We start from the raw sequence: 11,905 nt of genomic DNA, 5'->3' as shown, positions 1-11,905 counted from the left end.
TTTGGGGAAGGTAAATAATATATAGCATCTCTTATTTAGCATTTTTCATCCATAGATTTCCAAGTACTTTATAAGGGAGTATAAACATCATCCACATTTTAAAGCTGAGGAAAGTGATGGATGGTGATCACATAGTTTGTGGAAGACCTAGGCGTAGAACATAGGTATCTTCATTTCTGTCGTAATCCCTTAGCAACTCCTCCACAGTGCCTCAAAGTAAAAAAAAACCAGGTAATTAGGTGTTCACAACTCAGTGGGACATAATATCTACACTTAGAAAAATATAAACAACACTCTGAAGTGCTAGAAGACTGTTGCAATTTAATTTGAAGTTTTCAAGAAAACTGTAATCAACAAAGTGATGTGGTTTTACTAGATTTTTTTTAAGCACAGCATCACCCATGTCCAAGCCCAATTAAATAGTCTGTTAGGTGGAAGTTTTGTAAACATGGTCTTTATTTTTATAGATTCCCAGACTCCCCCCAGCGGATAACTAGAAAATAGACCAGCTCTGAATGTACTGAAAGACTCCTGCCACTCATTAGTAGCAATAAACAAGCAAACAAGTAACAAAAAAGGTGAACTCTGATCTAGATCAAGTTTTCCCATTACCTACGCTGTAACAAGAGTTCTTTTCCTGAGACCAAGATTGTTTTCCTTACTCAGCGTGTTTTACGACCCTGTCATTCAGTTTCCCCTTAACATACGGGCGTCTTAACTCTTCCACGAAGCCTGGATCCGTTTGTAGCCGGATGAAAGGTAACGCTTTGCTAGTACGTAGCATGGTCTCAGTTTTGTGGAGCGAGATGTCTGATACCTATTGTGTATCTAGGAAGTGATTGGTATGGCAGTAGTAGGAGCATGGAGCTAAGGTTTTGGCCAATTTACAGTTATGCCGTAGGTGACTTGCAGCGTGCAGGGATTTGACACCCTCCACTGCAGGGGACAGAGAAGCCCGGAAGGACATCTGCCCAAAGCCCGGGCGCAGGCAGCGTGTATTAACCAATTAAGCCGGCCCTGAGAGAGAGGGAAATCAAGCTCTCAGTACATCCATTGAAGGAATGATCCCCAGGCTTTCCGCTGGCTCGTATTGATCCCTTAAGTGCCTGCTAATGAGTCCCGTCTATTCTCACAATGAACCACGTTCAAAGGAGCTAGAGGGGAGCCGAGCAGGAGGCGGGACGCCCCCGCCCCGAGCCGGGGAAGGGCCGGGCATTATGCCCCGATCGCCCGCCCAGGACAAGCGGCTGCGGCCTGAGCAAAGCCCAACACTTCTTCGGGAATCGGGCTGCCGGGGGAGCCCTTACCCTCGCTCCCCTCCCGGGCAGGAGCCGATCGCCTTGTGCAGCAGCGGGGCCCGGGGTGGGCTGGCGGGCGGGCGTGGGGAGCCGATGGAAGAGGAGCGGGCAGCGGAGGAGAGCTCCGGTGTCCCCGCCAGCGGCACAGCCCAGGGCCAGCTCCCTCCTAGTGCGGCGGTGGGCAGGGGCGAGGGGGGTGGGGGTGGCAGCCCCTAATCGTTGCTCTGGCTGCCCGCGGCCACAAAACCCAGATTAAGCAGCGGCTCAAGCAAGAACCGCGCCCCAGGCCGGGCAGGAACAATCCCGGGAAGGCAGCAGCTGCCACTCCCCGGCCCGCTGCTGTGCTCGGCATTTGCTGCAGTTGAAGTGAAGGGTTTCCCGGGGGCCGGGGGCCGCCTCTTCTGCTTCCACTTCTCCCGCCTCCCACCCTCCCCACCTGCCGGGCTTGCTTCCCTCCTTCTCCTTTACCTGCGCTGCGGCCGCCTGGCTGCCCGGCCCTGCCCGGCGGGGCTGAGACAATAGCCCGCGCCCAGCGGGGGGAGCTGGGGGTGGCGGGGAAGGCGGCGTGTGACAGATGTGCTCCTCTGACAGCTCCCGGGATCAGCCTAGTGGCTCCCTGCCATTGGCTCAGTGCAATGGACCGGCAACGCTGCGCGGTATAACAACACTATGCCTGTGAGAGGCGGCAGCTCAGACTCCGCCAGCAAAGCCACCGAGACGCTGCTGCTGCTGCGCCCCCGCCGCCTCCTCCGGCCAGCGCTGCCCTGAGACCTGCTGCGCGAGACTCTGGACCGTGCCTCCGGGCTCCTGCAATTCCTGCGCTTGGCGCCGTGGGTGGGGGCCCTGCCCCGCGCGCCCCGCGAGGGGAAGGGAACAGAGCGGGGGGACTCGGAGTCGGGCAGGCGGGTTAATTTCCGAGATTAGCCGGAGGTGGGTTCCATGCCGGTGGGGCTCTGCTTCCTCCGCTCCCCCAGCCTCGCCACCGTCACTCCACCCGCCCTGGGTCTGCCTGAGCGGCCGGCCCCGGGGTGCATGGAAGCGGCTGCAGGGGAGGCGGCGGCTGCCCCATGGAGTGTTACTACATTGTCATCAGCTCCACGCACCTCAGCAATGGGCACTTTCGCAACATCAAGGGAGTTTTCCGAGGGCCCCTCAGCAAGAACGGCAAGAAAACTCTGGTAATGTTTCCTTTCCTACCTCCCCCCACCCCCCTCTTCCCGGCGCTGCCTCGAAGTGTGAGTTGCTCGGCGTGCAGGGCCATTGATGCGGCACGCTGTAGTCCTGGCCAGTTCTGTGTAGGCTGTCGCTGGTGCTGAGGGTGTAAGGGGGACCTGGTCCCATCCCCAGCGGCATGGTGCTTGAATGACTGTTTCTAGAGCACCGAGGCTCCCTTCTTTGGATAGGAATCCCCACGAATGATACCTATTTACTAGGACTCCCTTTACTTTTAGGACTTTAGCCACCCAGAAGAGTTCCCTGCATGTTCTTTTAGCTTTCTCTGATTTGGGGTTTATGAATGGGGAACCCAGCAATCCAACTTGGGACGGGCATGCAGGCTGCCTGTGTGGGTCAGGTGTCACTTTCAGTCCTTTAACCTAGGATTGCAGAGTCTTTAACAAGATGTAAACTTTTCTGGCGGTGCTACCAACACGCATCTCAGTCAAATGATGTGGATCTCCAAGTATGATAGTTGATTTCAATTGCCCAAGATGTCTATACTAATTAGAGAGTCTTTGGTTTTTAGAAAGTAAGGGAAGAGACAGAAAGAAACACACTTGTTCGAGGCCTGAACTTCCTGAGCAGAGAGATTCAGTTCAGGAATGACTTCAGAATCCATCTCACTGGTAGTACAGACAGGATTTTAACCAGGCACTGCTCAGGACTCCTGATTTGGAACACTGGAAAGTCTTGGTTGATAGACTGTGCATTAAGATATTTGTATGAAATGTTCAGTATTTCATGTATTTGCTCTTCAAATTCCTGTAGTTTGCGTGTTATGGTTTCTGGACTTAGTGGATATGAAGCCTTATAGTGTGGTGAGGTTGGAAGGATAAAGTCCATGCTTACAGGTGCCAATCTGCCAGTGAAAATATGGGTAATGCAGGATGACTACAAACTGAGTGAGTTACATCATGTAACAGCTCAATGAAAATGAAACAAAGTATAAGCAGATGTCTGGACAATGTCACGGAATTGGAAATAGGGTTTAGCAATATTGTTTATCACTCTCCTCCATCACCTTCTTATTCTGAAATTTCCTTTTGTTAATATGGAACAGTATTTGTTCACTGTATTCTTGTTCCCTGGAATGCATGACCTCTGCGTTAACATTTGCTAAACTTGGCAAGCTTGCAGTTTCTCTCTAAATAAAGAGATTAAAGAAAGCTTGAGCCAAATCATAAAAATAGTAACTACTACAAGAGCACCTGAAACAGTCTTTGGTTTGTCCCAAATGAAAGGCTTCTGATGTTGGAAAATTGATGCAAGAGTTATTTCACTTCTCTCTCTCTCCTTTAAATTCTTCTTATTAGGAAAGTGTCATATTCCTGGAAATAAATCTTGTGATTGCAGTTAATACATGTATTTAGCTGCTATGGCTGCAAAATCAAAAACCCACTCTAGAAATGTTTGACAAATCAAAAATCACATACAGTTGGTACAACATAGTGCCTATATTAAACTGCTTACTGAACCACTGAAGGAAAGATGGAACAGGCAGGATTAATTGATAAAAAGTCTGATACAACTTTTGAACTCTGTGTTTACAGATTATTATCTATCATTTATACTGCCTCAGTTGTACTTCTCTCTTCTCTTGAATATCTGACAACCTCCTTTTTAATGTAATACAATAGCTTATACAATCAACCATTCTGTTTATCTTAAATTAAAGTAATTAGTAACTAAAATAATGTTGGAAAGAAAGCATATGTGTTTAACTTAGCAATTTCAAATGAAGTGAATTGCATAGGCTTTCAGTTAGTTATTTTCACTCTGAAAGTAATTGTAAAGTTACTCTGATATTTGGCAAGATATTCATACACAAGAGAAATAAGTAACAAATATGGTATTTATTAAATGAATTGCTATTAAATAGTTGAATGTAAAACTTTAAAACTAATATATCACTTTTGTTATACTCAACTTGGAATATAACTGTAAAATAATTATTCAGTAAAAAGATTCCTAATTTAAAAAAAAATTAAATTCTTGATTTCAGATTCTATATTCTTCATAATAAATTCCTTAACGTATGAAACAAATGACACAAAGTATGGATACCAGGAATAATATTTTATCTCTCTGAGTAATTTCAAATTAAAATAATGTTTAGTTGTGATCTAATCTGGTTTGTCTAGATAAGGATTTTTAAAATTCATTTATATTATGAAGGAGTTAAAGCACTATAAATAATAAAGAAAAGCTGCAATAACTCTACCTCATGCTCTAAACAGTAATGTACATTTCACTCAGTTTCTGTCTGCAAATCAAACAATAAATCATTTAACAGAATCAATCAGCTTGAATATAAATGGACTTAATTAAACTGATTTAAATATGTAAATGTGTGTTTTAAGGCTAATTCTATATTTTGTCCTTGGGAGTTTCATAAGAATACACAGTGTTTTATTGTAGTCTGATGTCTTCCTCCTCCTCCTCCTAAAATGTGGTGGGATGGACATAATCTATTTTTAAAATATAAAGAATAGATACTGCCCATGTAAGCAGAGCAGAAGCATATGACTTTCTGTTTTTCTTTGTCATTCAGTTCATTGTCATTTACACCTCTAGCCCAAAAGTTGGGTTGCCAACCCTCCAGGATTGTCCTGGAAACTCCAGGATTTAAAGATTAATTTTTAATTAAAAATTATGTCATGTGACGAAACCTCCAGGAATATGTCCAACCAAAATTGGCAACCCTAGAAAAGCAGGTTGTCAAAGTAACGGTTTACTTGTGAACTGGGGAGAACACTAAGGCAACTGTTTATATAGTGTTGAATCATTTCTGTGCAAAAGTTGGCATATATTAAGCCTTACTTGCCTATGCCATGAAGGGAATAAATATTCTACAAGGAAAGAGAAGACTATATTTGCAAAAGTTATCAAAGACCTCTCTGAAAAAGCAGGAAAAGGGTGTGCACACACACAGTGGACTGAGTGGAAATGGCTTTTTATCTATATTTTTGTGACATTGAAATAAACAACCTCATGTAGTAGGATGGAAACAATTTACTGATTCCTCCCCCCCACCTGCCAAACTAGAACTCAGGAGGCAGGAGTGGAAGGGCCTCAGTGCTGCTGGAAATTGTTTTAATTTGTAGTAATTTGTTCTACTGACCAATAGGGGTCAGTGGCTGAGCAGCATTTCTTCCTTCGTTCCTGCCGTCCTAGCTGCCCCTGGCAGGTTCATATGTTTGCCTCTGTGGTTTGCTCTTCTGCATGGCAGAGTGAGAAAGTTGCCCAGAGAGCTCATTTGTGAGCTTCCCTCTGCTCCCTTGAGGGAAAGGCAGAGAGACTACCCTCTGAGTTTCCACTTAGAGTGGGGAACACAGACAAAAAATCTCACCAGGCTTCCCCTGCTCTTCTGTTGGGAAGGAAAGAGTAAGGCAGAGCCTCAGAGCTTTCCTCTGCTCCTTGGTTAGGAAGGAGAAGCAGAGGGGCCCACTAGGGCTTCCCCTGAGGGATAGATGGGGAGGAGAGATGAGGCTTAGAGTTCCTTTCCCCTCAGGCAGTCGGGGAGGAAAACCTCACCCTCCCAAGTCTCCTCTGATGTGGAGCCAAAGTAGAGACACATCCCTTTGAGATCTTCGGTGGGAAGGAGGAAGAAAAAGTCCATTCTTTGCCCACAGATGGGGAAAAGAAGAAAATTAATTGCTTCCACTGCCACACCTCAGGGGTACGACCTTTCCCCAGCCCCCAGGATATCCGTAACTCCTGCTGACAGTTACTCATTATGACAGATATGTCAGTTTCCCCAATATCATTAACAAATCTTACTGAATTAAGTTTAAATAGCTCTGGACTCCATTATATTAAAAATGCAAAGTTTATAAGTTATTGTGGAATTGTGTGCAACTTCTATAGGGGGAGACGTGACCAGTGTAAACCCTGGGAAGTGTTAAGAGCTTCAAAAGACTATTTGAAACAATTGTGCCAGACAAGAATGAACTTACGGGACAAATAAAGACAGATGGGTTTCCCAGGAAATCTCTAGGTGGAAGTGTACACTAGGGTACCCACTCTAGTTATGCAAGAAGTCAGGTTTTAGAAGCTTTGTCATGAGGAGGGGACCTTTATTGTCTGATGACTTGTTCCCAGAGTCTCAAGATCAAATACCCAAACTGTATTAAGGAAGGATTTACAGATTCATAGGTGTGCTTGTTCTGACCTAGAAGCAGTTATAAACTTGTAATCACAGGAAACCACTTGTTGGGGTTTGATGGACTGATCACCAGCCAGAGTACTTGTTGGAGTTAGGGTGACTTCTGGTAAACTAATTAGCATGTGTTTTTATTTTTTTTAATATGTTTTCCCTGTAATGCTTTCTCCTTAAGTATAAATGTGCTTTGCTTAGATAGAGCTGTGTGGTAACTTCTAATTGTGGGCAGCTATGTTGCTTATAGCCTCTTAGATGCCTATAACTGTCTGACTTGCTGGGGAATGCTCAGTGTAGACAGGGAAAACCTCCGTCATTAGGGAGAGAGACCTGGGTCTCTGCCCAAGAGGGGTGGTAGTGGAGCCAGGAGATGCAGGTGCCCTGAACTGTGACACTTGTATTAGGCTTTTAGGAGAGGTTGATATGGAAATGGAAAAGAAAGAGAGAGGGAACACAGATATAGTGGGGGAGAAGGAAAGAAGGGTTGCAGAAAAGAGGGTGTGATGGGATAGACATCAAGAAGAGATGCAGGAAATCCGAACATGGAGAAAGGGGAAGGTAAGAAGGAACTAGGACAAGTGGGACTGAAAGAAGAGTGGATTTAGTCAAACAAGAAACTATTATAAAAATGAAACAGGAAAGAGAGCCCCAAGAGGATACATACAGGTTAGAGTGGGGAGGGGGGAAATGTGAAGGAAGGAATAGTGAAATGAAGACCAGAACCAAAGGAGACCTAATAGGTTGATTTTTAGATGCAAATATGTTAACATAAAACCTGCAGTAATGTTTATGGGTACATGTATATAATATATATGCACAAGTCATCTTTGTATATTCACACTCCTGTGAGTGCCTGAGTAATACATAAACATGTTTGGGGCAATCTAGTTTTAGTAACTCTGAGCCTCAGTTAGTCTTAATCTGTGCCTACTTGCCATTGACAAAAATTGAAGGTAGGAGTTTGGTGGAAGAGGGATGCAAACTTATTCTTTGGCTCATAGACTTTAATGTCAGAAGGGACCATTATGTCCATCTAATCTGACCTCCTGCACAACGCAGGCCACAGAACTTCACCCACCCACTCCTGTAATAGACACCTAACCTATGACTGAGTTACTGAAGTCCTAAAATAATGATTTAAAGACTTTAAGGTACAGAGAATCCACCAGCAAGTGACCTGTGCCCCAAGCTGCAGAGGAAGGTGAAAACCCTCCAGGGCCTTTGCCAATCTGCCCTGGGGGAAAATTCCTTCCCGACCACAAATATGGTGATCAGCTAAACCCTTAGCATGTGGGCAAGACTCACAGCCAGACACCTGGAAAGAATTCTCTGTAGTAACTCAGAACTCATCCCAGCTAACATCCCACCACAGGCCATTGGGCATATTTACAGTGAGTAGTCAAAGATCAGTTAATTACCAAATTATGCTGTCCCATTATACCATCCCCTGCATAAACTTATCAAGCTCAGTCTTGAAGCCAGCTAGGTTTTTTGCCCCCACTGCTCCCCTTGGAAGGTTGTTCCAGAACTTCTTGGAGCACAGCCTCTGAGATCCTAAAACTGCCTCAAATTATTAATATAGCAAGTTAGTTGAAAAAAGTTGAGGAGGGAGTCTCTGGACTCTTCGTTAGGAGTTTATCCTTCCACAACATATCTACCCTCTGAAGCATTTGTTTTGGGAATACGTACAATCTCTTTTTGATATTTATTCTGCTATAAACCTTTTCAAAAGGACTGAAACAGTGGTTAGTTTTGTTGGTAGAAAAGAGAATTGATTGATTGCTCTTTGCTGTTTATGGGGCACAGGAGCTGGAAGGGACAAATTTAAAAATGAAGGAATTTATACACGTGAATGTAATTAATAAGGAAAGAAATGTCTGTTTTGGGCTACCAGAGTTTCTTGTTATAAAACACATTTAGTTGTTTTGAAAGAACCACAACCTTTGTCCTAATGAACTTGCTTTGTGGTCCATTCCATGTGAGAAAAGTGTGCCATACCAAATACAGAAACATGACACATTCTTACAAGGAAAATATTTCAAATAATCTTAAAATGTATTAGTTAATCTTTCAGATGGTTTTCCAAATTTGTCTTCCCATACTTTCTCATTACCCAAATTATTTGTTTAAAACAAGGGCTTAATCCTTTATTAGCATTTTCTCCTCTTTTTTTTTTAATCTTTGAATAAAGTTCTAATGTTAAATCACAATTATTCCACTAAAATAGACTAATGTGAAATCACAATTATTTTACTACAATAGACTAAGGTCATAATCACAATAATTTGATTTCATTGAAAGAGAGGAGAAGCTGAGTTATGAAGACTCATATTAAAACACAAATACAAAAAAAACAAAACAAAACCCCAGAAAACTATTAGCCTTTACCAAAAAAAGTTTCTCTCCCGCCCTTGAGATGGTTCCAGAATATTTTAACTGCCAATTTTAACTGCCAAAGCCTGTCTTTTTTAAAATAATAGGTCTGACTTTGATACAGCCCATTATAATGCCAATAATTATATATATTTAAAGTGACAGTTAAAGCAGACATTTTTTTAGTTCATCTACTCCATTCATTGTGTGTATAATAATATAAATTTTAAAAAAATCCAAAGAAATTCTGCTTCCTTCTCATCAATTTTATTTCTTGATCTTTTTTTTTAATTAATAACCAGTTGTGGGCTGATTCTGCTGTCACTTGTTACCATCAATGACTTTGATGGAACTTTCCCCGGTAATTATTGTTTGCAGGATAGAATATGAATTTAGAACCCATTGGAACATCACTGAAGTCCAGTAGAAGTCTTTTAGTTGACTGTAATGATATTTGGATTGGGACATAAATAAAAAATATATTTGCTATCAGCTGTTCACTTTCTTTTTGGATCTTCTAAACTTTCACACAATCACCATTTGGTAATCTCTTTGCATGCTCTAGAGGTCAGGTCTAATTAAGCTGTCTTCACAATTCATATTTCCAAACCGTGGCTGCTCTTTTGCAACTTTTTAATCTCATCAGGGGTTGACAAGTTGTGTGAAGGGATACCTATCTGGACAGATAAATACGTTGTTTGGAGTCATGGACAGGTTGATTTGTTAAGCTCTCAGCATGTCCTTCAGAATTGCAACCAATATTTTAAGGGATTTATTCTAGTTACACATACAATTGCCTGGTAGATCAGTGGGAGAATTGATCTTTAAAAGTGGTCCTCTAAGTCAGTGGCTCTCAACCTTTCCAGACTACTGTACTTCAGGAATCTGATTTGTCTTGCGCACCCCCCAAGTTTCACCTCACTTAAAAACTACTTGCTTACAAAATCAGACGTAAAAATACAAAAGTGTCAGTGCACTATTACTAAAAAATTGCTTACTTTCTCATTTTTACCATATAAATATAAAACCAATCAATTGGGATATAAATATTATACTTACATTTCAGTGTATAGTATAATAGAGCAGTATAAACAAGTCATTGTCTGTATGAAATTTTAGTTTGTATTGATTTTGCTAGTTCTTTTTATGTAGCCTGTTGTAAAATTAGGCAAATATCTGGATGAGTTGATGTACCCTCTGGAAGACCTCTCTGTACCCTAGTTGGGAACCACTGCTCTAAGTAGCTTGTATACAAGTAATAATAGAAGGTCTGCTAATTTACATTCAGAGGGCCAGATCCTCAGCTGGTGTAAATCATTGGAGCTCAGTTCATTTCAGTGAAGCTAAGATGATTTACAGCAACTGTGAAGCTGGCTCAATAGGTATATACCATTCTAATAGTGAGTTTGTCTTTTTTATTTAATTTTTATTGTTGTGAGATATTTTGCATTATTTTCTAAGTTACTAATGACCATCTTTAAGGGCCTGTTCCTAATTCCAGTGAAGACAATGGCGTAAGTCACTGGCCGCAGACGTTCAGCTGGTATAAATTGCTACTCCAATGTATGCTACCTGAGAATCTGGCTCATTGACTTCAGTAGGAAGTGGATTGAGTCCTAAAATCAAAAGTTTCATGGTTTAGACACTCAAATACATATTTAGGCATCTAAATAAGTGGTTGTATTTTCAAAGATGCGTGACACATACAGCTTTCATTAAGGATGGGCCACTTATTTAAATATTTCAATATGTATTTAAGTGCTCAACTTTTAGTCACTCTCTTATGAAAACTTTGACTGAAGTGTTGTCTACTGCTTCTTTGATTACTTTGATCTCTCATACCAGTAAGTATCCTGCGTATCTTCAAATGTCTGTCTATTTATTGAAGAAGTCGGTGCTAAATTAAATTAAAATAAAATAAATCATAAGTCTCCAATTCCCAGGGTCTAGTTATGTTTTTATAAAAACTCCATGGGGTTGAAAATAATGATATCCTAGTGCATTCTGAAAATGCCATCTGTTGCTCAGGCTGTCTGTTGTCTTTGTCTCTTCTACATTTTTAGAATATTTCTGTTTTCCCAACTCAGCTGAAGTAAATATGTTGTGGTGGACGCGAAAACCTATTTTTATGACAAATTTTATTACAAATATTTGCAGTGCAGTACATTAAAAAAGTAATTTTTAAAATCGCTTTCCTGTAGTTGAGTAATGGAGTTAACATAGTTCAACTAATAGCCATGTAAGTGACAGATGTGTTCGAAATGTATTTCAAGGCTCCTAACGCATGTATAATACAAACAAATAACTAAATTTGTCATAATTTTTTTTAATTAATAAAGAAAAAAGATCCTGATAGGCTGCCTGCCATACAGTATAGATTCAGTTGTTGTTGAAAATAAAAAAAAGAATAAAATAATTTAAAAGTTCACTACATTTGTATCCTTTGTGTCATTCTTTACTATAACTAAATGTATCATTTACATTTCATATCCTATATTTTAATATTTTTGGCTCTAATGACTCATTTCAATTATTGAAGCAAAATTGGCTACCTATATGCCCAATCCTTCAAACATTTACTACTGTTTAAGCTTAAACCCAGTGACTTTAATGTGACTATTCAGATGCTAAGTTACCCACTTTCTTAAGTGCTTTGCTGAATTGGGATCATATTCTTCATTATATTTACCATTGGCTTCTATGAGACATTTCATGGTAGTAAACACTACATCTTTAGTGCACTTATGAAGGATTGGGTCTTTGATCTGTAGCATGAGTGTATTTTATAATGATTTAACCAGAATTTTACAGAAGTTGATGTAGCGTATGACTTTTAAATTGCACAAGGTCAAGTTGA

At 41.3% G+C, this 11,905-nt stretch overlaps 1 protein-coding gene across 1 annotated transcript in view; it reads left to right on the top strand.

Moving 5' to 3' along the window:
• The first annotated feature begins 1,522 nt into the window (after nucleotides 1-1,522).
• ZNF804A (zinc finger protein 804A) overlaps nucleotides 1,523-11,905 on the top strand; it is a 237,860-nt gene continuing 227,477 nt past the window's right edge. The window contains exon 1 of the mRNA XM_067549069.1: nucleotides 1,523-2,476. Coding sequence (XP_067405170.1) covers nucleotides 2,366-2,476 — 111 coding nt within the window. The 5' untranslated portion in view covers nucleotides 1,523-2,365. The remainder of the gene's footprint in view (nucleotides 2,477-11,905) is intronic.

This window comes from Emydura macquarii, unplaced genomic scaffold (genome assembly GCF_026122565.2).
Source record: "Emydura macquarii macquarii isolate MOO-44397 ecotype Brisbane River unplaced genomic scaffold, CSIRO-AGI_Emac_v2 contig_1253, whole genome shotgun sequence".
Taxonomy (NCBI): domain Eukaryota; kingdom Metazoa; phylum Chordata; order Testudines; family Chelidae; genus Emydura; species Emydura macquarii.
The sequence above is the reverse complement of the archived record's forward strand: the minus strand, read 5'-3'. Positions and strand labels throughout refer to the sequence as shown.